Source organism: Gopherus flavomarginatus, chromosome 9 (genome assembly GCF_025201925.1).
Source record: "Gopherus flavomarginatus isolate rGopFla2 chromosome 9, rGopFla2.mat.asm, whole genome shotgun sequence".
NCBI classification, from domain to species: domain Eukaryota; kingdom Metazoa; phylum Chordata; order Testudines; family Testudinidae; genus Gopherus; species Gopherus flavomarginatus.
This window is the reverse complement of record NC_066625.1, coordinates 56,948,563-56,974,085: the sequence shown is the minus strand read 5'-3', so window position 1 is coordinate 56,974,085 and position 25,523 is coordinate 56,948,563. Positions and strand designations below refer to the sequence as shown.

At 50.7% G+C, this 25,523-nt stretch overlaps 1 protein-coding gene across 1 annotated transcript; it reads left to right on the top strand.

The window, feature by feature from the left end:
• Positions 1-9,976: 9,976 nt before the first annotated feature.
• Positions 9,977-19,448, top strand: ISL2 (ISL LIM homeobox 2). Its single transcript, XM_050967127.1, has 6 exons — positions 9,977-10,034; positions 10,792-10,981; positions 11,465-11,727; positions 15,018-15,301; positions 16,564-16,731; positions 18,617-19,448. Exons 1-6 carry the CDS (start codon positions 9,977-9,979, stop codon positions 18,731-18,733), a joined length of 1,080 nt encoding a protein of 359 aa, XP_050823084.1. The 3' UTR covers positions 18,734-19,448.
• The last annotated feature ends 6,075 nt before the right edge of the window (positions 19,449-25,523 follow it).

The window sequence follows — 25,523 nt, the reverse complement described above, 5'->3', positions numbered from 1 at the left end:
CATCCTAATGTTATTTCCTTGACTTCATAGGGAGGACTCACATGGATCAGGCAAATAGACCTGGCCCAAGAAAGACCTGTCTAGTTTAATTGAACAAGCTGAGTGAAAGGCAAAAGTAAACACAACAGAAGTAGGGGGAAAAAATACAGATTTGTAAAAATTTTTCCAGTTTTAGTAGCCTAAGAGGTTATTAGTAACACAGGAGAGATATTGTCTGTTGCATTTTTAGCTGGACAGCTGTGTGCCTCTAAAAATCAGAAAAGCAAATAAACTCAAGAATCAAAGCAAAAACCCTATCCTTAGTTCACCTCCCCTGCATCACTCATGCACAAAATCTCCCAACAGTAGGAGATGTTTACAATGTGCAAAACTGAAGAAAAATGGAGTAAGATAAAGACTTGAATCTGTCAACGCAGAATTTTCTTGCTAATGTAGATTTAGACCAACATGTTGCAGGTAGACTTAAAAAATTACCCAAGGAACAACTACTCTGAGTTTCACCGGTGTAAATCTGGAGTCAAATGTGGGGGGTGTAACATGGCAAATATCCTGTCTTGTCTTCTAGAGCCTCAGAAATTCTGTACCAAACAATATATGTATTTAAAGCAAGTGGGATGACTGTATCATGCTGATATTTTTGTCCTATGTATTTTTTTTAAATCCCACCTTTAAAGATAATTGAATAAAGCTGTCACTGAGGCTCACTTAAGAAGGTGCTACCCCCTCCTTTTTTGACCATGAGGAAGCTCACAAATCAGAGAGTAGGAAGATGAGGGTTACTAAGCCCTGGTTGTGGAACAATTCATGCATGTGCCCATTAACTTCAAGAACTCAAGAGTGTGTAAATTTGAGAACTTATAAAAGTATTTAAGAGTTAAAGACAAATCCCGTAATGTGAGTTGTTTGTTTTTTTTAAGAATCTCACATCTTTCCACAGCTAAAGAGGATCATTTGTATGTGAAACTGTGTGAAGATATTTCCTGCTTTAATTTTACTTGAGAAAAGTGGCAGGAATTAATCTGAAATCCCATGGCAGAAAGTTACGGAAAGCTTGTGCTTGGTAAAAATTAACAGATCTTTTGAGCCATTAGTGTTGAACTATAAGGGAGACATGATATCCACCATGCTACACAGTATTTGGGAATGTAAAGGTATTATTTTAACCACTGAAGTGCTCTCCTATTTTTCCATTAAGGCAAGAGAAGAAGCCCATGGAGACTAAAGAGGAAAACAAATAATAAAAAAAAATTGAATATAAGGGATACAGAGTTCAAACAAAGGGTTTTCCTTAGTTTGTACCCAGATGTCCAGGCACGTAACATTTAATGAGAATCAGACTTAATGTCCTGAGCTTTGCATCAGAAAATACTGTACATGAGAAACAATAGAAGGATTCTCTTACATTTATGGCTTTTGTATAGGAAATTAGAGTGAGAAAACCAGCACTTCATATCAAATGGTCAATCCAGCCCCCAACGCTGTGACTGCAGGAGCAGGATGAAGGGATGTTGTGCACCCACTATGTAGTGTGAAGCCCAGCTTAATTATTAGTATTTATATTATAGTGGCATCTAGGAGCCCCTCTCATGAACCAGGACCCCATAATGCTAGGGACTGTATAAAGACAGTCCTGTCCAAAAGAACTTACAGTCTAAATGAGACATTTGAGGACTCCTGGGGAAATCAGTGAATGAGGGAGGAAAGGGAGAGAAGCAAGAATAGACTGGAGGATGGACAAGTCCAGAAGATCCTCTGTTGTATATCCTCCAGCTCTCTCTCCCCACAGTAATGCCAAATCAGCCACCCAGGATTCTTTCTACTTCAAACCCACAGCACAGGTACTCAGGACATGCTCAGCCACTCAGACTGGGTGCCCGGGCCCGTGGATTTGGTTCTAAAAGAATAAGGGTTCAGTGTAGGCCTAACTGTCCCCATTGAAGTCAATGGTAAAATTCCTCATCGACTTCAGTGGAAACCGAGCAAAACAGTTGCTAAGCACTTCTTAGAATCTCACCTTAAAGTTCCATTATGAGAGCATAACCCCCTTGGGGGAGGGGGGGTTTCAATGGTTTCAAACTCTTAGTTAATTATTTAATAGTCTGAAATTATCTTATCACTAATTAAAGGGTCAGTGTAATGCAATTCCCATGACTTTTTGCATCTTACACTTGTGACTTGCTGGGGAAGGGTGGGAAAAGGAGGACATGATAAACCATCAGCCTTACCCATATGGATGCCAGAGCAGCATTAGCCTCTTGTTGTATTTCTGCTAGGAATTCTGTAGGAATGCTGCAGGGAGTGGCTGCTCACAGTTTAATTCCCAGAATCCCAGGGAGTCCTACCTTGATGGGGATCTCACTGAAGGCCTTATATAAGTTTGGAGGAAGGAGAAGTCATTACTGTGTTGTCTCTGACCCCTTCCCTCTGACAGCAATAAAGTCATGCCTTGGGAGTATCCGCTTTTTATTCCCTCTATGCAGCAGAGCAGAGCGGTGACAGTATACCCTGACATGGTCCTTCAAATATATAGTAACTTTGGACAGAGTTCTCCCTTAACTCCTATGGGAATTGAACCCATGTAATCGGAGGCAGAATCCAGATGTAACTGGTTTTCTAAGTTGTCTCAAGTCACCACTGTGACCTTTAAGTCCCAGACTTGCAGCCTTGAGGCTGGAAAAACTGTCAGGGAAGTCAGTGGGTATTTTACCTGTGTCTGGACTGGAGGATCAGATCTTCCAGATATAGGTTTATACTGTAAAGAATATCAGAGGCTTACCACTAGGCAGTTCAGTGACATTTTCAAAGGAACCCTGAAGTATAATGAGAGGGGTAATGAAAGCCTTTGGTCAACACTAATTTAAAAAGTTCACACAAGACATTTTTACACTGTAGCCTGTACATTGCACTTTACTTTCTTTCACAAGCCATATGGTTTGGTTTTGACCCAGTCATACCAAACCTCACATAAGGCAGGAAAACACTTTAGAGATGGAAGTAATTTTCCAGTTACTTGCCTTAGTTATCCCAACATAAGTGAAAGAAACTGGTGCAATTCTAAATATGAACAGTGGTAAATACTATGCAAAAAAGTGGGAATGACTTCTCTATGGCAATTTTCCATATTTTCATTTGAAGTGCTAGAATATTAGCACTGTCAAAAAATTTTTAAATTGCATTTATTATCTACTTTGTCTTTGAAATCTCCTAAGCACTTTTAGATAATGGAAAGCACAGGTTGCTAACAATAATAAAAGTCCTGCCACCAACCATCAAATAACAGATAACTCCACTCTGCATGCTACTAAATGTCATAGAAACCATCCACTAAATCTTTATTGCAGCTGAAATACAACTCTCTCTTTGGAAAAAAAAGTTTCCTGTTTCTGCCTCAATTTATCTTGAAGAAGAAACGACTTCCTTGTTCTCTCTGTAATTAGGAATTTTCTGCAAGATGTTGTCAGATATAGCATGGCCCACCTTATACTGAAAAAGATCAGTCTTTTCAAGACATTCCCTGGGTACTAGTTGTAAAACTTTCTTTCATGTATAGACAAAAGGCACCTTTCCAAAATAACCCTCATGGAACAAATATTTCAGATCCAAGTGCTGCCAACCTTTCATGCTTTTTTCAATATTCGTCAAGCTAAAGTTTTCTTATGTTTTCAGTCATTCGTGGTCTACTCTGGAAAGAAAGGGGCTTAGCTTGGTCAGCACCCAGCATACTAGAATTAAGATGTAATCACATGAGAGGCTCATTTGGGGAGACTGGTCTGTTATGAAGATCTGCCCTAGTGTGTGCCCTCTTAACTGTTTATTAATAGGAGAAGTTTTGCTAGGAGCCCCAAATTAGGGGTTAGGGCCCGCCGCACAAACAAATGAAACAAAGAGAGCTCCTGCCCACAGATAAACTGAAACATACCAGCATTCAGTAAGATAAACTTCCCCTCTCACTATGTTCTATCCTTCGAAATCCAGGCGCATTTTGCTTCCCCACCTGTGGCAGTTGCTGTCTGATTGTTTTTTTGTTTGTTTGTTTGTTTTTGTGAGTAACCCGCTTCTCTTATTCCCTGCTCCTGAGTCAAGCTGGAATCGCGTTTATTGCAAATAGCCTCTCCGCCGACACACACCGGGCTAGCCTCTGGCGCGGGGAACCTGACGGGGCTAGCCCCCAGGAACCCACCAGCGGGTCCAGTTTAAATAAGAAGGCTGGGAGATTAGCCTTCACAGGTGTATGCGCGCAAAGAGATGGTACCCAGCAACCTGAAGCGGGTAAACCCAGGGGTGTTGTGGCCACTCAGCCAGAGGAGCTCACTTCAGGCTACCCTACTAAGAAGTCCTGCTTCTCTCTCCAGCAGAGCAACTCCTCCAAAGCCACAGCAACAGCGGCCCAAGTCAGCTGCCAGCCAGAACCTGCCCAGCACCTGTGCGTGGTCGGGTCATTAGCGTGATGGACAGCAGGGAAACAATCTCTCCCTTTTGCTATGGGGGGCGTTAGGCTGGGATTCGTGCGCTGGCTAAAACCCGGCTGGTGCCTCCCCGCTTAGCGCATTCCTCAGCCACCGGAGCGCCAAGGCTCTGGCTTGAGATCAGCCAGAGCGTGTCAATTTCTAGCCAATATGGCAATATCCACGATTTATCCTGCCTCTTCTGTCAGCGTCTACGAACCTGCGGGAAACGGACAGAGACAATAGCCCGAATCAGCGTAGAATCACTGCGTTTTGTACCGATGTATTTATTTATCGCTGAGATTATTTAGCCTTTTCCGGGAGAACAGGTCGAGGAGTGAAACATGGGCAGGTCCCCTCCTGGCCATCAGCTCCATTTGGGTCCATTCAGAACTACTGAAGGGCTAATAAGTCCCTTTTCGGAATAATAAACCCCATTGACTTCAGAGTGCCTGTCTGTGCCACAAACTCGGGCCCACACTGTGAGGGGGGAGGAGGGGCAGAGTAGATCTTCGCTTGGACGCTTTAATGCCTTTGTGGCTGAACCTGGGGACGGGGGTGACACCCCACACTGATCCCTTCTCTAGGTGGAGCTAGGTTGGGGTGCATGAATGAGCTAGTCATGTTCACAGCACAGAGGCGATAATTGTGACGTGGCAATTTCGCTGCAGGACTGCATTGAGGACGTGGTGAAACCAGAGAATCAACTTTTTGAATGTCAACCCTTTCCACTCGGATGTTCTGTTGTGTGATTTACATCGGATGCTAACATCTACATACCAGCTCTGTGTCCATATCCCGATCCCCTGGTGGGACAAATACATCAGGCGAAATGGCACTTGGTAATTCTCTCCTCCCTAGCCGGTTTGTGGTTTAGTAAAGATCCCGCTATCACGCCCTCTGTAAAGCATTACTCAATTACTTCTGTTGGTTGATCTTCCGAATCCCCTTTAGAATAAATAATATGTCCCAAAGAAACAACTACCTCATTCATGGAAAAAGGAAAAGAGACAAGACAACAGCCTGTCCCTTGTGACTGATTTTCAAATTCTTTCCCTAGAACTGCCCAGTTTGTAACAATTCGTCACACATTCCGGGACGGCTCTTTGTTCGGAACTGATTTCAGTTGGCCTATGACTGGAAAAGGAGAAGACAAACAGTTAAAACGAATCAGTCTCTCCTTGAAGTGACCAGCTGAAAGGGCCAGAGTTTCCTTCAGGAAGCAGCCTGCTTATCACTGTGAACTGTGCAAAAATCCATCACTTGCCTTATGTTTTCCCCCTACCCCTTTGAGAAGAGAGCCCAGCTGGGAAGGTGCGGGGTGGGCAGAGTGTTGATCTGTTGGCTTTCGAGTCTACTCTGTAGATCTCTCTCCCTCGCACCCTTTCCGGGAACACGGTACAGATAAAGGTCCGCATCCCAAAGAGCCGAAAGGATTAGCTGTGGGTGCTGGGGCAATCCGACCCCCCCGGGTGTTCTTTCAGTCCGAAATGTCAGGGGAGCTCTTACGTTCCTATTTGCACCTGACAGTGTGCCTCTGTGATGGTTTTAGTCCTCTGGAAACGAGGACGTGGCACCCAGAGTTTTACAGACAGGCAGCACTGACTGTAGTTCACGGAGCAGCCGCCTGGGAGCCAGGAGTCCTGAATTCTGTCTGTCCCAGGGGCCGGGCTCAAGTCATTTACCCTCCTCAGCTGCAAAGTAGGAGCTTTCCTGCCTCCCGGGGGCGGTAATTGGTGACTGTGCGCTGGGAATGTACAACGCACCTATATGAACCCCACCTGCAAAACCAAGCCTGGGGGCCCCTGAGGCAAGTGAGACTAATCCTTGAGTAAGAATTGCCCCAGGAGTTAGACTTTGCAATAGTGGGTCGCTAGTTATTAATTCACATGTATGTTGGGAGTGATGCATTGGTGTTTGAAACGCCGATCGTGTGGATGTTATCTTTACAGTTGATTATTGACCATAAATGATTAGTATGGTCCTTTACTCACCGGTGTTGTGTGACTACGTGAGTTCCGTCCTGTAACTCAAGGGGGAACTCCGTCCGTCTCAAACTCAAAGCTTTGTCACTAAGATTTGGTCCCTCCCTACGCTGGACGGGTGATTTACCTGCCGGCAGATCTTCAGACTCTAGCAGATACCTCGGCTTTGTCACCGACTCGGGGTGTGTCTGTGTGTGTGCAGCAAGATCCAAACCCAGCGCATGATGTTCTTACCTGTGGTTCCGTGGGCTGCCTCTTGAGCTAAAATCAGCACCAAGCCTTTGGCCAGCATTGTTATGTAGTTCGTTTCAAGCTAAGGGGAAAACGACATGCTGATGCGACTGGCAAGCCCTGCAACTCCCTCACCCCACCCCTGAGCTGTTTAGACCCCAAAAGTCCTGGTGACTGGCCCCTTTCACTACTGAAGCCTAGTCCTGCCCTTCTTTGGTTCAGAGTGCCGTTACTTGCCCCAGGTGTGAGTGAAGAGATGTTTTTACATCAGATCTCCTGCGGACCAGGTTTCTTTTGGATAATTCCTGATTTTAACCGTAGCGGATTTTTTAAAATATTAATTTCAGAGGAAATGTGGCAGGGGAAGTGCTAACTTCACCCAGAAACTGCCCCTTAGTGGCCATGTCAAAAGGCAGGAACTGGGGGTGATGTGTGATTTGAAGAGGGAAAAAAATCTGCATGATGTTTTAAGAGAGAGATGAATGGCTCAGCGCGGACCAAACTGGGCATCCCGACGCCTGACAAATACAGAATGAAACGGTGAGCCTGTATTTAGGAGCGATCGCAGCAAGAAGACAACACCCGCGCCTGTAGTAGGGTGGCAGTGCCTGTTTGCCCGGCTCATGGCAGGGCAATCTCTCTTGTCAGTGAGCTGCTCCAAAGGAGGCCCTGGGCAGCAAGCTTCCAAAGTGTTTGCAGGAACTGAAAACTTGAGGGGCCTTTACATTTCAAACCTGTCCGACTCAGCCCGCCCAAGCCCCTCTCCTTTGTCTTGCGGCCCCGGTACACTTTCACTCATCATCTCTGTGGTCACTTAAGTGGCCACATTTCGATACACATTAGCACTCGGGTGCACCGAGGGTGTCTGCAGAAGAGCTGCCTCGGGATGGACGCGGCTACGCTGAAAGCACCTTTAGCTCTGGTGGAGCCGGATGGTCAATCTTCGAGGAGACCGAGCGTTGGGTTTGCCAGCTGGCATCAACCTAGCGTCACAAAGCCAAACACCGCTCCTGGGCGGGAACAAACGTTGTATCAAGGCACCACCGCGGCTTGTTCAGATGGGAGACAGAAAGAGGAACGCTGTGTACCTGTCATCTTTGTTTTGGCAACCCCCTTCCTTCTCCCTTTCCCAAACTGCAGATCTCGCTAGCGGCTCCGTACAGGAGGGGAAACATGCACCTTGCCAAACCTGCCAGCTAACTAGCCCGGGTATTCCTTAAGGGTGCCGCAGCCTTGCAAGCCCGGTCCATGAATATTGGGGATGATAGAGTTCGGGCAGGAGCGAGTTAAAAGGGACATTAACAATGGAATGTCCCTGCTAGCAGATCACTTAAAGCAATACACCCTCGCCCTGTGAGCTCCAGTCCTGAATTATTAATACTATTTCATGTTACATCAATGCGCCTTCTTGAAGATTAGAGCTTTATTAAGCTTGGCGACAAGTTTTAACCGATTAGCCATTCTCCCAGTAGAGGTCCTTCTATCCGAGTGAAATGCAGACCCTGGCTTTGGAAACCAGACAGTGGGGGACCGTGTGAAGGGAGTTTAAACGTGAAAAGAGAACAGAAATGCAGTGAAACGTCAACTGACTGACAAGTCACATTAACTCCAAGATCGCGGTAACAGGTTTCTGTGGGGTGGTCACCTCTACCCCCCAAATAAACAATTGGATACTTCTTTGAACTGCAAATAGGGCACCTAATACAGAGGGATGTTGCAAATGGAAATTCATCAGAGTAAAAAAGATTTTCTAAGAAGCCCCCTTAAATATTTGTTTTATGCAAAGAATTTTCCAAGTTGCAGGTTAAAAAAAAAAAAAAAAAGAAGGCTCCGTGCAGAAATTGTGGAGTTGTGAACTGTGACTGTTCAGCCCTGTGATTATTTAAGCAGCTTTTCAGCACATTATAAGGGCACATTCCCTCCAGCCCCTTTCCTCTGGGGAGAGGATTTTCAAAGATCAAAAGAGAGCCACACGTTTGCAGCTAGTCACCGAAAGGGCTGATAAATTCTGGTGATAGTTTGCCGTCGTGAATTGCTCAAGAGACACCGTGACTGAAAGCTGCAATATAGACCGTAAAAACTTCCTCACGAAAAGATTAGTTCAATAGGCTTTTCAATTAAACAATCTGCCCAAAATAATATGTGCTAAAATAGTGGCTCATATCACTGTCTCCATCGGTATTTCTACAACTAATACAATTAAACAACAAAATGTTAAAAACAGAATGAAAAATTAGAGGCTCTTCCTATCAGAAATGTATTTTTAATTACAAATTGGTGTTAATAAAGGGGAAAGAATAACGGATCGGTAGAAAGCAACAGTAATACCGGCTGCAATGTTCGTTAGTTTCTTATGATCACCTTTGATTTGAGAACTTAACTAAATTTAAAATAAATTGTTGGGCAAGATGGGATGAAATTAGAGGTGCAATGTATTATTCTGTTTAAAATATCTATTAAGCTCCTGTCAGGTTCAAGAGCAAGATCCCAGCTAATTTTTCTGCCTTTCTTTTTCCTCCAACAAATACATTAATAAGGTTCACACGTAAATGTCACATGCAGAAGCACCTTTTGTGGGCACTCGTCTTGCACCGCAACATAAAATAGGTTTAAATAATACATAAAGCATAAAAACAAATACAGACACATAGTATAGTAATGCGTTACTGAAATAAACCCAGAGTCATTCTTGGGATGTTAAGATAAAACCGTTTGAATTCGATTTTAAAATACTCGAGACAGCTAGTTTGATTTAAACACAAGGCGAAACATACTTCATCACAAGAGGGAGATTTTTAGTAATTAATCCGGAAAGGAGAAAGTCTCATTCCAATAGGAGTGAGGGCTGGGGGCATGTCTGGATTTCGGCTCTCACACGAGTGTAATAATCACCTCTTGAATGGAAAGCTCTGAAGCAGATTGGAGGAGCGGTTCTGCTGGCTAGAAGGGACTTTCAGACCAGGTAAACAGTGAGGGAACTGCTGCTTCTTCAAGCGTGCGGGGACCTGAGCGAGAAAGAATCTTTGTGTGTTTCACGGCGTTCCGCGTTCCATTGTTCACTCCTGGCCAATCAATTCGCTCCCTCTCCATCGCTTCCAATCGCCTCTGGGGGCTGCTCTGGCGGCCTGGTGAAGTCACTGCTCCCCCGCTCCCTTCCAGCGGGCTGATGCGTGCTGACGTCATGCTGCGTATGGGACAGGGCAGGCTGCACATTCCAACTCCTCCAGGCTGGAGTAGTTAGTTAGCAAACAGCAGGCACTGGGCAGGCAGCCTGCGCTTTCTGCATCATAACACTTTGCACACATCTCTTTCTGCATGGTGGATATTATTTTTCATTATCCTTTTCTGGGTGCTATGGGGGATCATTCCAAGAGTAAGTTGATCTTCGATCTGAATGATACTTGTAAATATTTACTTGAAACGTTTAAGTTGATTCTACAAGTGGTTTATTTACAGAGATACTTCTAGAGACCATTATAAAATCGTGCATTTTTGTAAACGATGATTATTTTTGCTCTTGCACAATTTATTGCTTTTAGTTATTTTTTAAATTAAAAGTTATTTTATCTTGCTGTGTCACGATCTCGGGCTGCAGAATTCGTTGTTTGTTTTTTTCTTTTTAAAGACTAAATAAATGTTTTGTTGGGGTTTGCTCCTTGGATGCCTTTTAGCCTAATAGCTCAGGCATTCGTCATTAATTATTAATATCTACAATAAGAAAAATGCAAAGAGGAAAAGAAGAACCTAGTTGTTGCTGTTGTTTTTTAAATAAGACGAATAATAAATGCCCATGAAATAACCGGCAGATAAAGTTCATCTGATTTTCCATTGTGTTTAATTATTTTCCAGTTCTATATTTTCCAACCTTTATCCCAGTATGTACACCTACCAATTGCTTCTGTAAAATTTCCTTGCAGTTCAGGTATGGAGAATAGTTGATTGCTGCAGTTTATCGATTTCACCTTTCTTTTTCTTTCTTTCTTTCTTTCTTTCCATTGCCTGACCATTACTAGAGAATGTCTCCTAATTACGAATGCCTCTGTGATTGCAGTCCTTTGAGACAGTTTTGATTAGAAATGAGATGCCTCCAGTATACGTTCTAAATTTCCTCTGCTCATTTCCACTGGTAGAAAAGCCCGGAATTGCCATGTGTGTGGGCTGTGGGAGTCAGATCCATGACCAGTACATCCTGAAGGTCTCCCCGGACCTCGAGTGGCATGCAGCATGTCTCAAATGCGCTGAATGCAGCCAGTACTTGGATGAAACCTGCACTTGTTTTGTGAGAGATGGCAAGACATACTGTAAAAGGGATTATATCAGGTGATTCAAAAAGCTCTTTATCTATTTAAAAAAAACTTTCCTCCGACCGATTTCTTAAGAGCTAATTTAAAGAGCTCCCCATCTGTGAAATCGCACCTCCCCCTGCTTGCTAAAGGAGGGAGCCAATACTTTTGTAATCAGGACAAATTACGTTCCTGTTTATTTGGCTTTGGAGACAGGAAGTTATTAAAAATTGATACAACCAAACAAGAATATTAATAATAACCATCATGTCGGCGAGCAAGAGGCAGTATTGAGCTGCGCATTCCCTAATGCCTGTTACAGAAAAATGTGGGTAAGGGGAAATTTTCCTATTGACCCCGAGCCCCCTTATCGAATTGAATGAGTGGGTCAGATTTGTTACGCAGAGAGCAGAGGGGACCCTCTGGGTTTCACAGCCGAGGTGATTAATCACTGGGGAGGGTGAGCTGGGATCAGTGGGGTGATCGTGTAGTAGCTTCATGGCCCTTTCTCTCCGGGCAGGTTATTCGGCATAAAGTGTGCAAAGTGCAAGGTGGGATTCAGCAGCAGTGATCTGGTGATGAGAGCCCGAGAGAACGTGTATCACATCGAATGTTTCCGCTGCTCTGTCTGCAGCCGGCAGCTCCTGCCCGGGGATGAGTTCTCTCTACGGGACCACGAGCTGCTCTGTCGGGCCGACCACGGCCTTCTGCTGGACAGGAGCTCGGTGGAGAGTCCCAGGAGCCCCGGCCATTTACAGAGCACCAGAGGCCTGCATCTATCAGGTAAAGGAGCAACAGATCTGCCAGGCGCTGGGGCCCACCTGAGGGTGTGAGATCATCAGCTAGCTCAGTAAATACGGGGCATGGACACACACACCCCAGGTAGTGTTATCCCTGGGGTACAATGCCATGCACTGTACAAACTGCTATAGCCCTGTGTCTGGGATCTGGCTAGACTGATAGATGTATGAATAATTTTCTATCTAATCTGCCTCTGCCTATTAACGCTGCAGGGACATTTACATCTTTAGCTGTCCCTCTTATATGCCTACAGAAAACACATCTGTTATCTCCACCACGATGTGCTGAAGGAGGCCTAGGAGGTTTGGCCAGAGACTCCGCAGTTTTTAAGTGTTTCCCACCTGGCCCCACACTGGGAACCTCTCCCCCGCCCCCCCTTCCGTCTCCTCCGTGTAGGCCTCTTTCTTCTGCGTCTGGGGAGTGGGAGGGACTGGACGCTGCAGGCCACTTGCCAGGGATATGTGAGGTTCTGTGCACACCCAGAAGAGGAGAGGGAGAGGCAGGCTGGGCGAGGGCAGAGCGGGGGTGGCTGGAGGCGACATTGAGAAGGGAATCGAAGTAGCTTCGGGGCTGGGCGAGCGTTATAGAGGCCAGGAGGCTGAATATCGAGCTCCAAGTAGCTGCAGCCAAAACAAAACCAAAACCAGCGCACCTGGGGGCGGAGGGAGGTGGGACTCAATGAGGCCAGCCAGTCGGGCAGGGGAGAGGGACTGCGACAGCCCTGGGTACCCAAGGGAGCAGCAGCGGATACGTGGGAAAAGCTAGAGGAACATGGCAGAGCCGAGGAGCGACTAGATAGCCTGTTCTAGACACTGCAGTGATGCCAAGAGGCAGGGGAGAGGATCTCAGCCAGGACAGGAGGCTAGAGAGATGGCTGTCCCCTTGGGGTGCAGCCCGGTGCCATTTAACCAGCCTTCATTCGCTAAGAGCCAAACCCTGCTGGCTCCCAACCCCAAGGCAGTTGTGCTCAGATATTAGGGTGATGGGCTCTGGCCCAGGAGACTAGCTCAACAGATGGATCTGCAGCGTTTGGCCCTAACTCCAGCTCCAGAGGCAGTCCCCTAATGTGTAGGCGAGCACACAGGAGCGGGAAGACAAGTCCAAACAACGACTGCGCTTGGGAGGTTTTGGAATAAAGGGGCTTCAGCCAAGGCATCCTGAACTGCCCCGGCAACAGGCTACGAAGCGCTCGCTAACCGCGGGACAGCCCCGGCGGTGGTCCTGGCGCGTTCAGTGTGAACTGGACTAGAGCTCGAGCGGTGTGAGTATGAGAGAGCCGGGGCTGCTTCCCCAGTCACTACACACTCCGGGGCAGCTTTCTATCATTCGGGGGAAGAAAGTCAGCTAGGATGGGGGTATATTTTCGTGCACAATCTGTGCTTTTCCTAGGCTGTCTCCTTTCCTGCGGGAATAATAGCCTCGCGCCTGCACTCCATTCTCCCGCTGGTTTAGGCCATGGATTAGTTCGTCTGGTTTGTTTCAAGAAGGGTGAGTTTTCACTCCTCGGAAACGAAATCATGTGGATTGTAAAAATATTGAGCTGCAAAAGTTAAAAAAACCAAAAACAAACCACCCCGTGCTAACACCAACACTGGAACCGAAGCGAGATTATTCCTCTGATCAGAGAGAAATTAATCGTAGAAACAAAACAAACCCCGTTTGCAAGAAGCCGAGATCCCATGGAGAAAGGGTGGCAGACCTGGTTTCGATTGTCTATTTTGAGGTGTGTTGGTGCTGGCTGATTAGGATCTGTGCATATCGAGATTATACGGCGGTCATTCGGCTGCGGCTCGATAAAGATTCTAGCCTGGTCCTCTTTTGGCTACTCTGCTCACGATGTTTTTGAATGATAATTATTGACTCATTGTAGTTAACTAGTTAACGATCGCAGCAAGCCGGCGTTTCCCCTTCTGGGGGCGATTTTATACCGCCCGTGTTATTGATTATTAAGGACGCTCTATATTGACTCCTTCCCGTCCGCCGCGTGAGAAGTGCTCCTATTTACACTGTTTTCCAGTAGAAATCCCGGCTAAGGGTTGTTTCCCGGAGTACCCCCCCCCCACCTGCGGAAAGCTGTGCAGATCCTACAGTTCCCAGGGCATGGAAGAAGCGCGGAGATTAATGGACGGGGTCACAATTGCTGGCTAGTTAGCACTTCAGCACCTCTTCTCCTGATTATCCGGCTGGTTCTCCTCCGCTCGGGGGCACCGGTCAGGGCAGTTCGCCCCAGCTGTTTGACTGAACGGTTTTTAACTCTGGGAGGTTCCCCAGGCCCTGCAACAGGCCGCGCTGGGTGGTTGGGTGAGCGAAGCCGGCCCTGATTAGATCCCTGGGAAATTTGCACTTGATATACAATCTAATGGTCAAATCTCAGGGGCAAAATGCCCGTTTGGAATAATTAATATGGGGGGCGCGGGTTTATTTATCGAGCCTGTAACCCCCACGCGGGCTTTCCCTGTGAAATGTCCTGCTCGACAGAGTCACTTTCTCCCCCGATTTCCCAGTCGGGAAGCGGCGCGGTGCTGGGCCGGACCTAGCCGCTGAGTGCAGGGAAACTCTGGCTCGGAGCCCCGGTTAACTGAGTCTCGGGGCGATTTTCCTCCTGCCTCACTTGTATTTGTTCGTCCTGTTTGCAAGAACCCCAGCTGCCAGAGCCTGTTTCTGGGGGTGGCGGCAGCAGCTTCCTCCAGTGCCTGGTGGGCTGTAAAGTACCGACCCCCCACCCCTTGAGTGCTGGGCTGAGCCCTGGCATCCCCGCCTTGCAATGTGTGTGATTCCGAGTCTCCCTGTTGCCTACTCGACTGGGGAAGCAGGAACCGCTTCCGCCACCGTAGAGTGGCTCGTACAACTCCCTGCCTGGCTGTACTGGGAGGGGGGGCAGCTCCGGCTTGGGCTGCGGGTAGGAATGGCCTTTTATCTCAGAGGAGACGCAGGCCGCACCGGCTCAGGAGCGCTGGGCCTTGCAAGCTAATCTCTCCCAGGCTGCATTTAGTGCAGGGGCTTAGCTGCAACCCCTCGCTTCAGGGAAGCCCCTAGCAGGGACTCCGCTCCCCGGAGACCCCCCAGAGTTTTTCCTGCGGGGGGCTTCACTGCAGCAGGGGAGGGTGCCTGCCTCCGATTCTCTGCGCCATGAACACAGGCCGGGCCAGAGATCACTATACATCCGTCCCCACGCTGCCTTCGCGGCCTGGCTGAGGCTAGGGGCTCCCCGGGAAGGGACTCAGACCCCAGCGCTAACTGGAATTGGTCGCTTTCCCCTCGCCCCTCTGCAGACTCCGTGCCCGGCCGCCAGCCCTCTCTCCGGCCCCACGTGCACAAGCAGACGGAGAAGACCACCCGCGTCCGGACTGTGCTGAACGAGAAGCAGCTGCACACGCTGCGGACCTGCTATGCGGCCAACCCGCGGCCGGACGCGCTGATGAAGGAGCAGCTGGTGGAGATGACCGGCTTGAGCCCCAGAGTCATCCGGGTCTGGTTCCAGAACAAGCGCTGCAAGGACAAGAAGAAATCCATCCTGATGAAGCAGCTGCAGCAGCAGCAGCACAGCGACAAGACAGTAAGAGCAGAGCATCTCTTTCCACCCACCAGGCAGGGGCCATTTTGCAGGAGGGAACGGTTCTCCCTGTAGTTCCCGAGGACTCCTGGCCTTGGCCATTGATTTTCCCCCGAATATTACTCACATGGAAATATCTGGTGGAGAAAATATCTGTGTGGGTGCGTTACAGCCCAGCCCTGGGGTATTTGTACAGGACATCCCCTCTGCTCCACGCTCCCTTTTATGGGATAAACCAGATCCCAGGGACCAATTCTATATTTACACAATTCCTAAAATCCACAGAAATGTTTGTATGGATTTAAAACAAAAATCCAATAGTAAAGATGTGTTAAATGAATGAATGCAACCCGCAGAAGTGAAACGGGCTACAAATTGACCAGAAACCAAAAGTGAAACAGACTAGCCTGAGAGACATATACAGAGTAAACACACAGCAGGAATAGGGACCAGCGAGCTAGATTTAACAAAAATCGTTCCGCTTTAATAATCTACGGGTTTGTTGGCTACATAAAGCTATTTAGTTTTTAAAATGCATGAATTGTTATTATGAACCTGGCCGTGACCCATTAAGATATTTCGGGGTTAAGTTAAAGCTGTTCTGTCATGACAGACACTTAAATCTTGCACTCCGGACATTGTTCAAAACGATAAAAAAATAACGCTGAACCCAAAGGGAAAGTGCTCTTAGGTGCTGAAACAAACACCCTTCTGGGGTGGTTTTATAACTTCTTGGGAGAGCCCTAAATATTGGTTTGACCCTTTTCTTCTCGGGGGCTCGGTTACAGCCAAATCATGTCAAGCTGATAATAATTGTACAAGTGAAATCCCGGACCGAGATGGCACGTTGGGTCCGTGAGCCTGCAGGAGAGCCCAGGGGAGGCACTGAAAACGAAACCCGGAGCGGTGACTCTCCAACTCCGTTCGTGTTGGGATCGGGTAGAACCAAGGGCCCGGGCCCTGCTCCCCTCGGAGCGCCTGCCGCGAGCAGCAGGTGGAGCCGAGGGGTTGCAGGGTTCTCGGCAGGAGGGAGGACAGGTCCCCGCACCTGGCGCTTCCACGGGCCCAGGGAGCCGGGGAGCGCAGCGCTGGGGCGGGCTCCAGGGGGAGGCCAGCCGCGGTTGTAGAAAATCAGGACCGCTCTTGGGTTGGGAGAACCGCGCCCTGGCGCTGACTCCTGCGGCCCCTGCAATGCCCCGGGCCGCGCCCGATACCGCAGAGCCCGCCCGGCTGAGACTTTGCTGCTTGTCTCCCTCCCCCTCTAGAGTCTGCAGGGCCTGACCGGGACCCCCCTGGTGGCCGGGAGCCCCATCCGCCATGAGAGCGCCGTGCAAGGCAACGCGGTGGAGGTCCAGACCTACCAGCCCCCGTGGAAAGCGCTCAGTGAATTCGCACTGCAGAGCGACCTGGACCAACCTGCCTTCCAGCAGCTGGTAAGAGGCCGCTCCGCTCGGCTGCGGGAGCGGGTCCCTCCGCCTGCTCTTTATTTACTGCTCCCAGAGCTTGATCACCGCACTCCCTCCTGCTTCTTGGAGCGTCACGTCCGCGAAGGTTCCCAACTCCCACTGACATCACTAGAAGTTAGGAGCCGAAGTGCATCCGGGGATCCCTGTGCCTAGATTTTTGGGGGGTTGACAGTCACCCAGTGCCCGGAGGAGGAATGGTTCAGGAGCTCTAGCAGCCCACACTTCCATTTCCCTTGGTCCAGTTCGATGTGAATTAGAGAAAAGGGCTGTTCCCATGGGAGCTCAGCCCAAGGCAGCCCCTGAATACAGGCTGTCTTGGCAACTGAATCTGAATGGTAATCCCCCCTCCCGGCACTTAGACTGTAAGCTCTCTGGGGCAGGAGCTCTGATCCACAGCAGGGCAACAGAAACGTTAAACGGCCAGGAGACCAGTAATGATAGAAAGGAGCTTAGAGATAGACACGTGTGCCTGGTGCGTGCCCATTTCAGCGGTTCCCCGCACCCTTTGGCAAGGGAATAGGAAGTGTCCTTATTAACGAACAAACCAAAACAGCCAGTTCCTTGGCACTTGGAAAAAGAAAGCGAGAGAAATTCCCCGGGACAAATCAGCTAGTGGTTTATAAATGACCATGTGCTAGTAAACAGTTACAAGGGGCCAGATCCGGACATTCTGACTCCGGAATTTCTCATTCCTAGTTAGACGCTGAAATTCTCTCTAGACGGGCAAAAGCGGCACTGACGTCAATGGAAATTGGGTGAGGACTCCAGGGGCTGGGCCACGGGCGCACTGGGTTTTAACACTCCCGTTCCGATGCCCAGCCCGCGCTAACTTTTCTCTGAGCCGGGTGTTTGTGGAGGAGAATCGGGCGCAGAAAAAGCAGCGGAGGAAGCCCCCCGTTAATGTACTCCTCCGCTAGGATGTTTTAGCAGATAATCAAAAATTAATCTTGTGTTATGTTTAGTTAATATAATGGGAAAGTGAGACAGGAGTGCTGTATGAATAATTAAACGATCATTGACTAGCATTGGAAGAGCGAATTGATGAAATATGCTGCACATACATCACCCTGTGATATGTGGAGCCCAGCACTGCGCAACTGCCCCTGGACCATTGCCTAGTCTGAAATTAACTTCGAAAAGTCTAGCAGATTTCTTAATGGGCAGGAGAGCCTCCTCCCATTGCAAAGTCATCCCCGGGGGTTGCAGTAGGAGTGTGCAGCACCACTGAGCTGGAGAGATCTTTTTGCCCTAGTGCCCAATAGGATTCCGCCAGGGGAGGAGAGAACTTCTCTCAAGGACGCCTGGGTTCTCATCAGCTTGGTTTGTGTAGTTAGTTATCGGTAATCATGTCCTATCCTTGTATGAAGGATGAGATTTGTTTTGCCAGCACAAGCCCTGCCTGGCAGAGGGGCGCTGTGGTTTGAATGTGGACGAGAGGAGGAATGAAGGGACCTGCAGGTTGTGTAAGCCCCTGACACTAGGTGTTTATGGCATTACTCTGAACAGGATGGAGGGGTTCTTTAGCCATGGGCATCCCTGCTTGAGTAGGTCGAGGCTCGGTTTAGAACAAGTGTTATTTAAACACGTTTGAACTAAAACGTGTACAAACCCTGGGGGAGACAGGGTATATGTTGTGTTTTAGCTGCTTCTGTGCTGCAGGTGAATCTTAGCTAGTTTTTAAACCCTGCCTTGCACTTGGTGCTAGAGTATTTTTTTAGCAGCGTCTGATTAAAACGGGTTAACACGATAAAAAAAACCTTCCCCCAGTCTAGATAAGGCAGGGATTGAGGGCTCTGAATTCTGCTCACATCGCTCTCATCCATCTCCCCCCTCCCTTTCCTCTCCCCCCCAGGTATCCTTTTCCGAATCTGGCTCATTGGGTAACTCTTCTGGCAGCGATGTGACCTCCTTGTCTTCCCAGTTACCTGACACCCCCAACAGCATGGTACCCAGTCCTGTGGAGACGTGAGACCAGCACACCCCCCAGCGGATTTGGACTTTCGCATGCTCCTGCTCCCTGCATGAGACAAGCCCAGCCTCAGGCTGGCCCAGAGCTCCAAACAAAACTTTTTATAAAAATATTATTTAAAAACAAACAAAAATATGTATTGACTGCCAAAAAGCACCAGGATTCTAGCTGCCTTCACCAGACTGGAGAGAACTCCCCCCCACCCCTTATTTTTTTCCTTGCGGATTTTTTGTTCTCCCCAGAGGAAACGTGGATTTACTAAAATTAGCCCCCAAATCACGTACTGTATAATGGTAGTTTGTACATTTTTTTTTCGTTTTCCTTTTTGGAAGAAAAAAGGATCTTTTGTGTCTTCCTAGGACTGTTGGAAGCCAGTTAAATCATCTCAGCTCGATGTTGTCTTTTGAGTAGTCATCTCCATCCCAGTGTCTCTCACAGCACCACATGAGTGAGATCATTCCACACTCCGCATTATCCCTGACTTGAGAACCTTGTCCTGTTTTGGGTGGGGGGAAAGGAACCCCCCCCAAGCCGCATGATTGCTGGAAAACATATATATGGAAATGAGACGTTTATTGAAAATGTTAAGTTATCTTATGGACGGAGGACAAATTGTTTGAGCCTATAAAGAACAAAAGTAAGTTATTGTTATTTATTGTCAGAGCAGCAGTTAATAGTGGGATTAATATTTTGATTTTAATAAAAAATAACCTAATTGGAAAGTGCTGCAACGTGTGTGTATTGTTACCCAGCTCTGCCGGGTGAAGAATAAAGAGACACCAAGGGTGAAAATTCCGCGGAAATAATTCTGAGGGGCCATCCTTGAAAACAAATCTGCGGCTCGAAATTACCAGCCGGAATCGAAATGGTCCAAGTAGAAACAAGATAGAGAAATGATCTCTTCTGCCGTGGTATCAGAGGCTTTAAAGGAATACACGGAACAGCAGGGATCCGTGTTGCTAGAACTCCCAGTAATATTGAGCTAATCAAACTAGCCACGTTCATCGAAGGGCATTATTTATAACTGTTTTCTTATCAATGTGTATTAAAAAAACACCCTGATTTGGATTTTGGTTGATATTAAAAGGAAAAGCTGAATTGCCCCCCCAACCCCCGGTAATGATTGTATAATGTAATCGAGTTGCCTTCCTGAATCGTGGCACTACCTGTTAAAGCAGCCTGTCTGCTATCACAGGGTATTTTTAAATTAGAAAATAAAATTATTTCCAGTTTCAAGTTGAACCACTTTTCAAAACCCCAGGGCAAGCCGCCCTTCGTCCAGTGCATCCCTGGTGAACACGTGCGTTTTCCCAGCTGTAAGAGACAGAGATTTCATCTCCTGGGCAGGGCTGGCTGAAGTTCTGCTTCTCTTTGCAGCTTCTTATTTCAGCCCATACTCAATTGTCCCTACAAATCTATTAAACGTAGCACCAGAACTGGAACTGTTTTGCTCTCACCTGTGATTCTGTTACTGTATTTACATGTAGGCCCTGTCCTGCGCCCTCCCCCACAAGGCAGTGCATGGAGCTGGCTCTGGGTTTGTCTGGCTTTAGCTGCTGGGATCCTAATTCACAGGGAAAGTGAACTGCCCGGGGTGAACAGGGACGCTGTTAGCAGGGACTGGGCAGTCACCCAGCCCCCATGTTCTTCCCAGGAGAATGTCACTGGGCCAAAGGTTACTTCCCCTTCCTCACTCTTTATTTCAGGACGTCTCTGATTCACGCAGGGCGAGGGGTGAAGGCACCTTTAGAGCCTGGGCGTGTGAAATATATTTGCTGCTCAATAAGGAGATGAGGATGAATCTGCATTAGGCTCCCTTCCACTGGTGTAACGGCGCACTCAATCCAGAGCCATTCCGGATTTACACCGGTGGAAAAGGCGGCAAATCTGGCTGTTAGTAGGGCTAATGAGTTGAGCGTGGCTCTGTATTAGGTATCTCACCCACTGTCCCACCCAAGTAGTTAAAGCCCCTCTCCCACCGCCCTTCACCCAGGCAAAACTTCCCTCCTGTGTCGGCGGCAATGGGCAGCGTTGTCAGCGCCCCCCGGCCGCCCAGGCCCCAGCTCGCAATCGCTAGCCTGGCCCAGCTGTGACTAAGCAGCCGCTGCTCCGGCCCCGGCCACGCACACTTCGGTTCTGCTCGGTAGCTGCATAACTAACCATTAGGACGGCGCTCAGCTTGGGTTTCAGTTTACAAGGCTGCTAATAGCGCTGCAGTCCGTGTAACAGGCTTTTCGGCACAGAACCGCCAAAAACTCATTGTCTCCGGGGCTGCAATGCCCAGGCCGTGACATTTAGCAACAAGTATCCTTTTATTTTGTTTCGCGGCCTGCCGCTGAAGAGGCCTAGCACTGTCCAGACCGTGCAAAGCACTTACCCTAAACCGCTCTGCTAGCGGGGGCGGAGAGGCTGTAGAAACAAAACCCTTTGCACCTAGGGGAGGGGCAGAAGCCGGGGAGATCCACCAGAGAACAGCCCCCACATAGGGAATCGCTAGTATCTAGTGAGTCAAACCACCACCGAGCCCCAGACACAAGCCTCCGGCTCGACCTTTTAAACGCCACGTAGCAACGAGCTAATTAACGCGCTAAATCCTGTGACAGCAGCTTGGGATCCCCGCGAGTGGTTCGTTTGTCCTGGCTGTCCCCAGAGTGGATTTGTGATGTGATCAATCTAGTTGCATTTATTAATTCTCCCGTCTAGACAGAGGCGAAGGCTGGGCGGCTCCTTATCTGGGTTTGGCATCACCTGCAAGCGATACACTGAAGGGAGCCACAACCACCCTCCGTTACGGGCGCTGCAAGTTCCCCTCCAAGAACCAGTCTGGCGTGTCCTGGGTTTATTTTCTTTGCAGACCCAAAGGCGAAGGGTTTCTCTGGGGGAGGGGCCCCTCTTGCTGCAATGGCCCCTGGATAGGCTGTGCCCAGGTCAGCTGGTGTGACATTTCAAACCCCGCCGCCGGCCCTGTGTGTGTGTGTTTTAAAGAGAAACTGACTAGTGATCGCAGGAAATAAGAGGCAGATACAGAATCTCCACCAGGCCCCTGGGCCAGGCCATGAGCTGGAGGCTCGGGTTCTCAGTCACAAATATTTAACCCTTTGTTTAACCCTCCGGTGCCAGCTTTCCGCCCCCCTCCCCCTCGGCAGTGGGAACCCCCCCCCTTGCTAGGGTCTGGCGCAAAGCAGATGCCAGCTGCACGGGGCTAGAAGAGCCCCACAGACGGAGCTGCGGGTGGATTTAGGACTGGCCAGCAGCGTTGTGGGCTTTGAGGGAGGGGCAGGGCTGGGCTTTGCTCACAGGCGTGTCTCTCTGTGTCCCCCTAGGAGCCCCTCGGGCCATCGCGGCTGCAGGCACGTCACTAGGGGCCGGGAGTGGGTGATGGGGAGACGGTGGAAAAGGCCCCGAAGTCTGGTTTTCTTCTAGTTCCCGAGAGACAGCAGCACTTTGCCTTTAACAAGCTCTTTCTCCCGGGTGTAGGAAATGGGCCTGCAAACTCCGAGATAAGAGTCTAGATAGGCTAGGTTAATAAGGACCAGGTTCGCCTCCGCTCTGCCTGGGCAGGCTTGGAATGAGCGCTGCTGGATCCTTGCAGATCCTGTGCACTTAACCTAGACCGCTCCCCTCCCTCCAGTCCTGCACACTCAGCCCTCCAGCCGTCCCCTAGGGGCAGGCGGGGCCTGACCTGAGTTAGGGGCAGCACCTCCAGACCCCTTCCCCTCATCTCCACGGAGCGCCCCAAGACTACCCCGCGGGGCTGCTGCCGGAGCTGGGCGGCGCTGCCTCCTTTGCATTAAGCGGCGCGGGTTGGGAGCTAATTGGAGTCGCTGCATTGAGCGCATCCACCGCGCGCGCGTAGCTATGTGTCTAATAGGCCCTGGTCATCTCCGCAGGCGGGCAATGCAGGAAGCGCTCGGTCATTCCCTGCCTTTGTGCCGGCTCTGTCCAAGGGAGGCGGCCCTGTCTGCCAGGGACAGGGGGAGGCTGCAGGCGCCGAGCTGGGGTCAGCGCCCCGCTGGGTTAGTTGCATCAATAAGGAAGCTCAGGTCCCCGCCAGCCCACAGGGGTTTCCCCGTACATTAAACTGCGCTGCAGACAAATCTCCCCTCCCGCCTGCCAGCAATGACCGGGCAGGATTGTGTGTCTGCTGCAGGGGTTGCGCCAGGCAGGGGGCCAGGTGGGCCCTTTGGGGTGACTGTGCCTGGCCCCAGCTCTCTCTAGCTGCAGGTTTGTTTGAAGCCTGGTGAGTGTAACTTCCGAGTCACTAACCTGTGGTGGGAAGTGGAGAAGTTGGATGCTTGGCGAACATACCAGTATCCTCCCAGGTAAGGTCTAGGCAGCGAGCCGCCTGCAAGCCAGGGGGCTGCGTTACCCGGGAGCAAACAGTCGGAGCACCTGAGTTTGCAGAGGTGCTGAAGCGCCTGATGCACAAGGGCTCCACGTGGGAGTCTCCGCCGGGCAGCTGCACGCAGCGGGGATGGTGAAAGGGCTGCCTGGGAGGGGCGTGGGACAGAAAACGGGCTCTAAACCGGGACACAGAGGGAGGGAAGATGAAGGAACTTTCCCCGGCTGCAGGGTAGTTTGTGTTGGGGGAGAGACTCTCACTACCGCGCATTAAGGTTTGCTGAGTCCATTAGGAAGCGGAGCCAGGGAGCCATACGGCAGAGCGATGCTGCAGCTGCGCCTGGACCCTGGAGCAGCCAATAGAAGAACTCGGGTAATTTAGACAAATGAGAAGTGTCTGGGAGCAGCCAACCTCGCGCGAGCCCCCGCGCTAATTGGCGCAGCCGGAGCCCGGGCCAGCCCCTAGCGCAGAGCCCGGTGTGGCCAGCAGGCCCCCACCCCCGGAAAGCGGCAGGGAGGGAGTGGGGAGAAGTGGGGTTGGGCCCCCCCAGGAGACATGTGATCTCCCTGCTCCCCAGGCTCAGCGGCGGGGCGGCCCCGGCCGGGCAGAGCCCGCTGGAGAGCGGGAGGGACGAATGATGCTGGGCGGGGAGCTGTGCCCGGGGCTGGGCAGCGCTCACCCGGCAGCGGGGGGCGGGCGGGTGGCTCCAAGGCCCAGCCTGGGTCAGTCCTGGGCGGCTTCCCCCGGGAGCGGGCCGGGCGCGATCCCCCCGGGCTCGGAGTGGGGGCCCGTGGCCACTCGCTCCCCCTGCTGCGCCCCAGCCGCGCCCCCCGCCTAGATTGAAACAAGCTGCTTCCATCCCCCCGGACCGGAGCCGCCCGGCCCCTGGACTGCGACCACCCGTAAAAGCGCAGCCCGGCTGGGCGGCTCCTTAAAGAGGGACCTTGAAACCCGAGCGCGGCCCCCAGTCCCGCTCCTCTGTCGCCTCCAAGGGGCCGGGCTGCTGCCCGGGTCACGCCGCAGCTCCCCCTACCGCCGGGGCAAGTGTCTGCCGGGGAGGCGGCGGGGCCGGGCCCCTCCCCGTGTAGTTCTGCCGGGCCTGGGGAGGGGGCGGCTCAGCCCCTGGGCGCTGCCCGTGAACGGTTGACGGGCCGGGCCGGGCCGGGCCAGGCCGCCCGCCGGGGGGGGCCTGGCCGGGCCGGGCCGGGCCAGGCCGCCCGCCGGGGGGGGGGGGGGTAGCAGGCTGGCGCGCGCCCTGCTCCTTCCCAGTGAGCGCCCGCAGGAGACCCCAGCGCCGGCTGCGGCGAGTCTGCAGCCCGACAGCGGGGCCACCTCCGTCAGTGCCGCGGGCGGCAATTAGCTGCTTTAACGAGCCATGGCGGCGCGCGAGGCTGGGCCGGCTGGGAGCTGCGCCACGCCCTGCATCCTCGCGCTGCTCTGCTCTGCGCCGGGCCGGGCTGGGCTCCTCTGGGCGGCACTGCTCGGGGGTGGCGCTAGGCCGCTCTGCTAGCGGCGGAGGGAACCTGCTAGGCTCAGAACCTGGCCGCTGGAGACAGCTGAAGGCGGGGGAGGGGGACAGCTCCGGCGCTGAAGCAAACCCGAGGCCGGAACCCGGGGCAGATCCACCCGGGTTTTCAGGCTGCTGCCTTCCACTGATGTCAATGGGAGCGAGGAGCCTAAATTCCGTTGGACCCTTGTCACGAACCTGCCACACACTCAGACTCTCATTGGCTACAATTGCCCTAGGCAGAATCGGGCCCAGCAAGCCGGGAACTAGGGCTGGGTTTTGATTTAATATGGCCTCCCAGGCCTATTCCTTTCCTTTCGCCTTCACTTCAGCTCCTGCCACTCTGTTGTTGCCTTTCCTAAGGAGAAAAACAAAGGTTTGAAGTTTTATGTTAAAAGGACAAATGTCTCCACCATCTGGGTTCATCTCAGTCATGGCACATTTATTAGATGCCAGTAATACCGTGATTTATGCACCAGTTGAAAATTCAGTCAGTGATTCACATGCGGGGAGCACAGCAAGGTCTGGAGGAAATGGACACGCTGCCCTCCCCTGTGCCAGGAGCCTGCAAAGGCCATCCCAGGGGAGAGGGCCACCAGGCCGCAGCAGTTTAATGATAAGGAAGAGGAACATAAGAGCGGCCGTACCGGGTCAGACCAAAGGTCCATCTAGCCCAGTATCTGTCTACTGACAGTGGCCAATGCCAGGTGCCCCAGAGGGAGTGAAGCTAACAGGCAATGATCAAGTGATCTCTCTCCTGCCATCCATCTCCATCCTCTGATGAACAGAGGCTAGGGCCACCATTCTTTTCCCTTCCTGGCTTCCAGGGTTGCTATATGACAGAAGAAGCCAGTGACAAAAGGTTCATTGCAGCTGGCATATCCCTGCCTGGAAAATCTCCAGAGACTCGGACAGGCTTGAAAATCCTGTGGCTGGTGTGG

Coding starts and splice junctions, on each gene's coding strand:
- ISL2 (XM_050967127.1), top strand. CDS start 9,977: ATGGTGGATATTATTTTTCATTATCCTTTTCTGGGTGCTATGGGGGAT. Junction 10,982..11,464: donor TGTAAAAGGGATTATATCAG/GTGATTCAAAAA, acceptor CTCTCCGGGCAG/GTTATTCGGCATAAAGTGTG. Junction 15,302..16,563: donor AGCAGCACAGCGACAAGACA/GTAAGAGCAGAG, acceptor CTCCCCCTCTAG/AGTCTGCAGGGCCTGACCGG.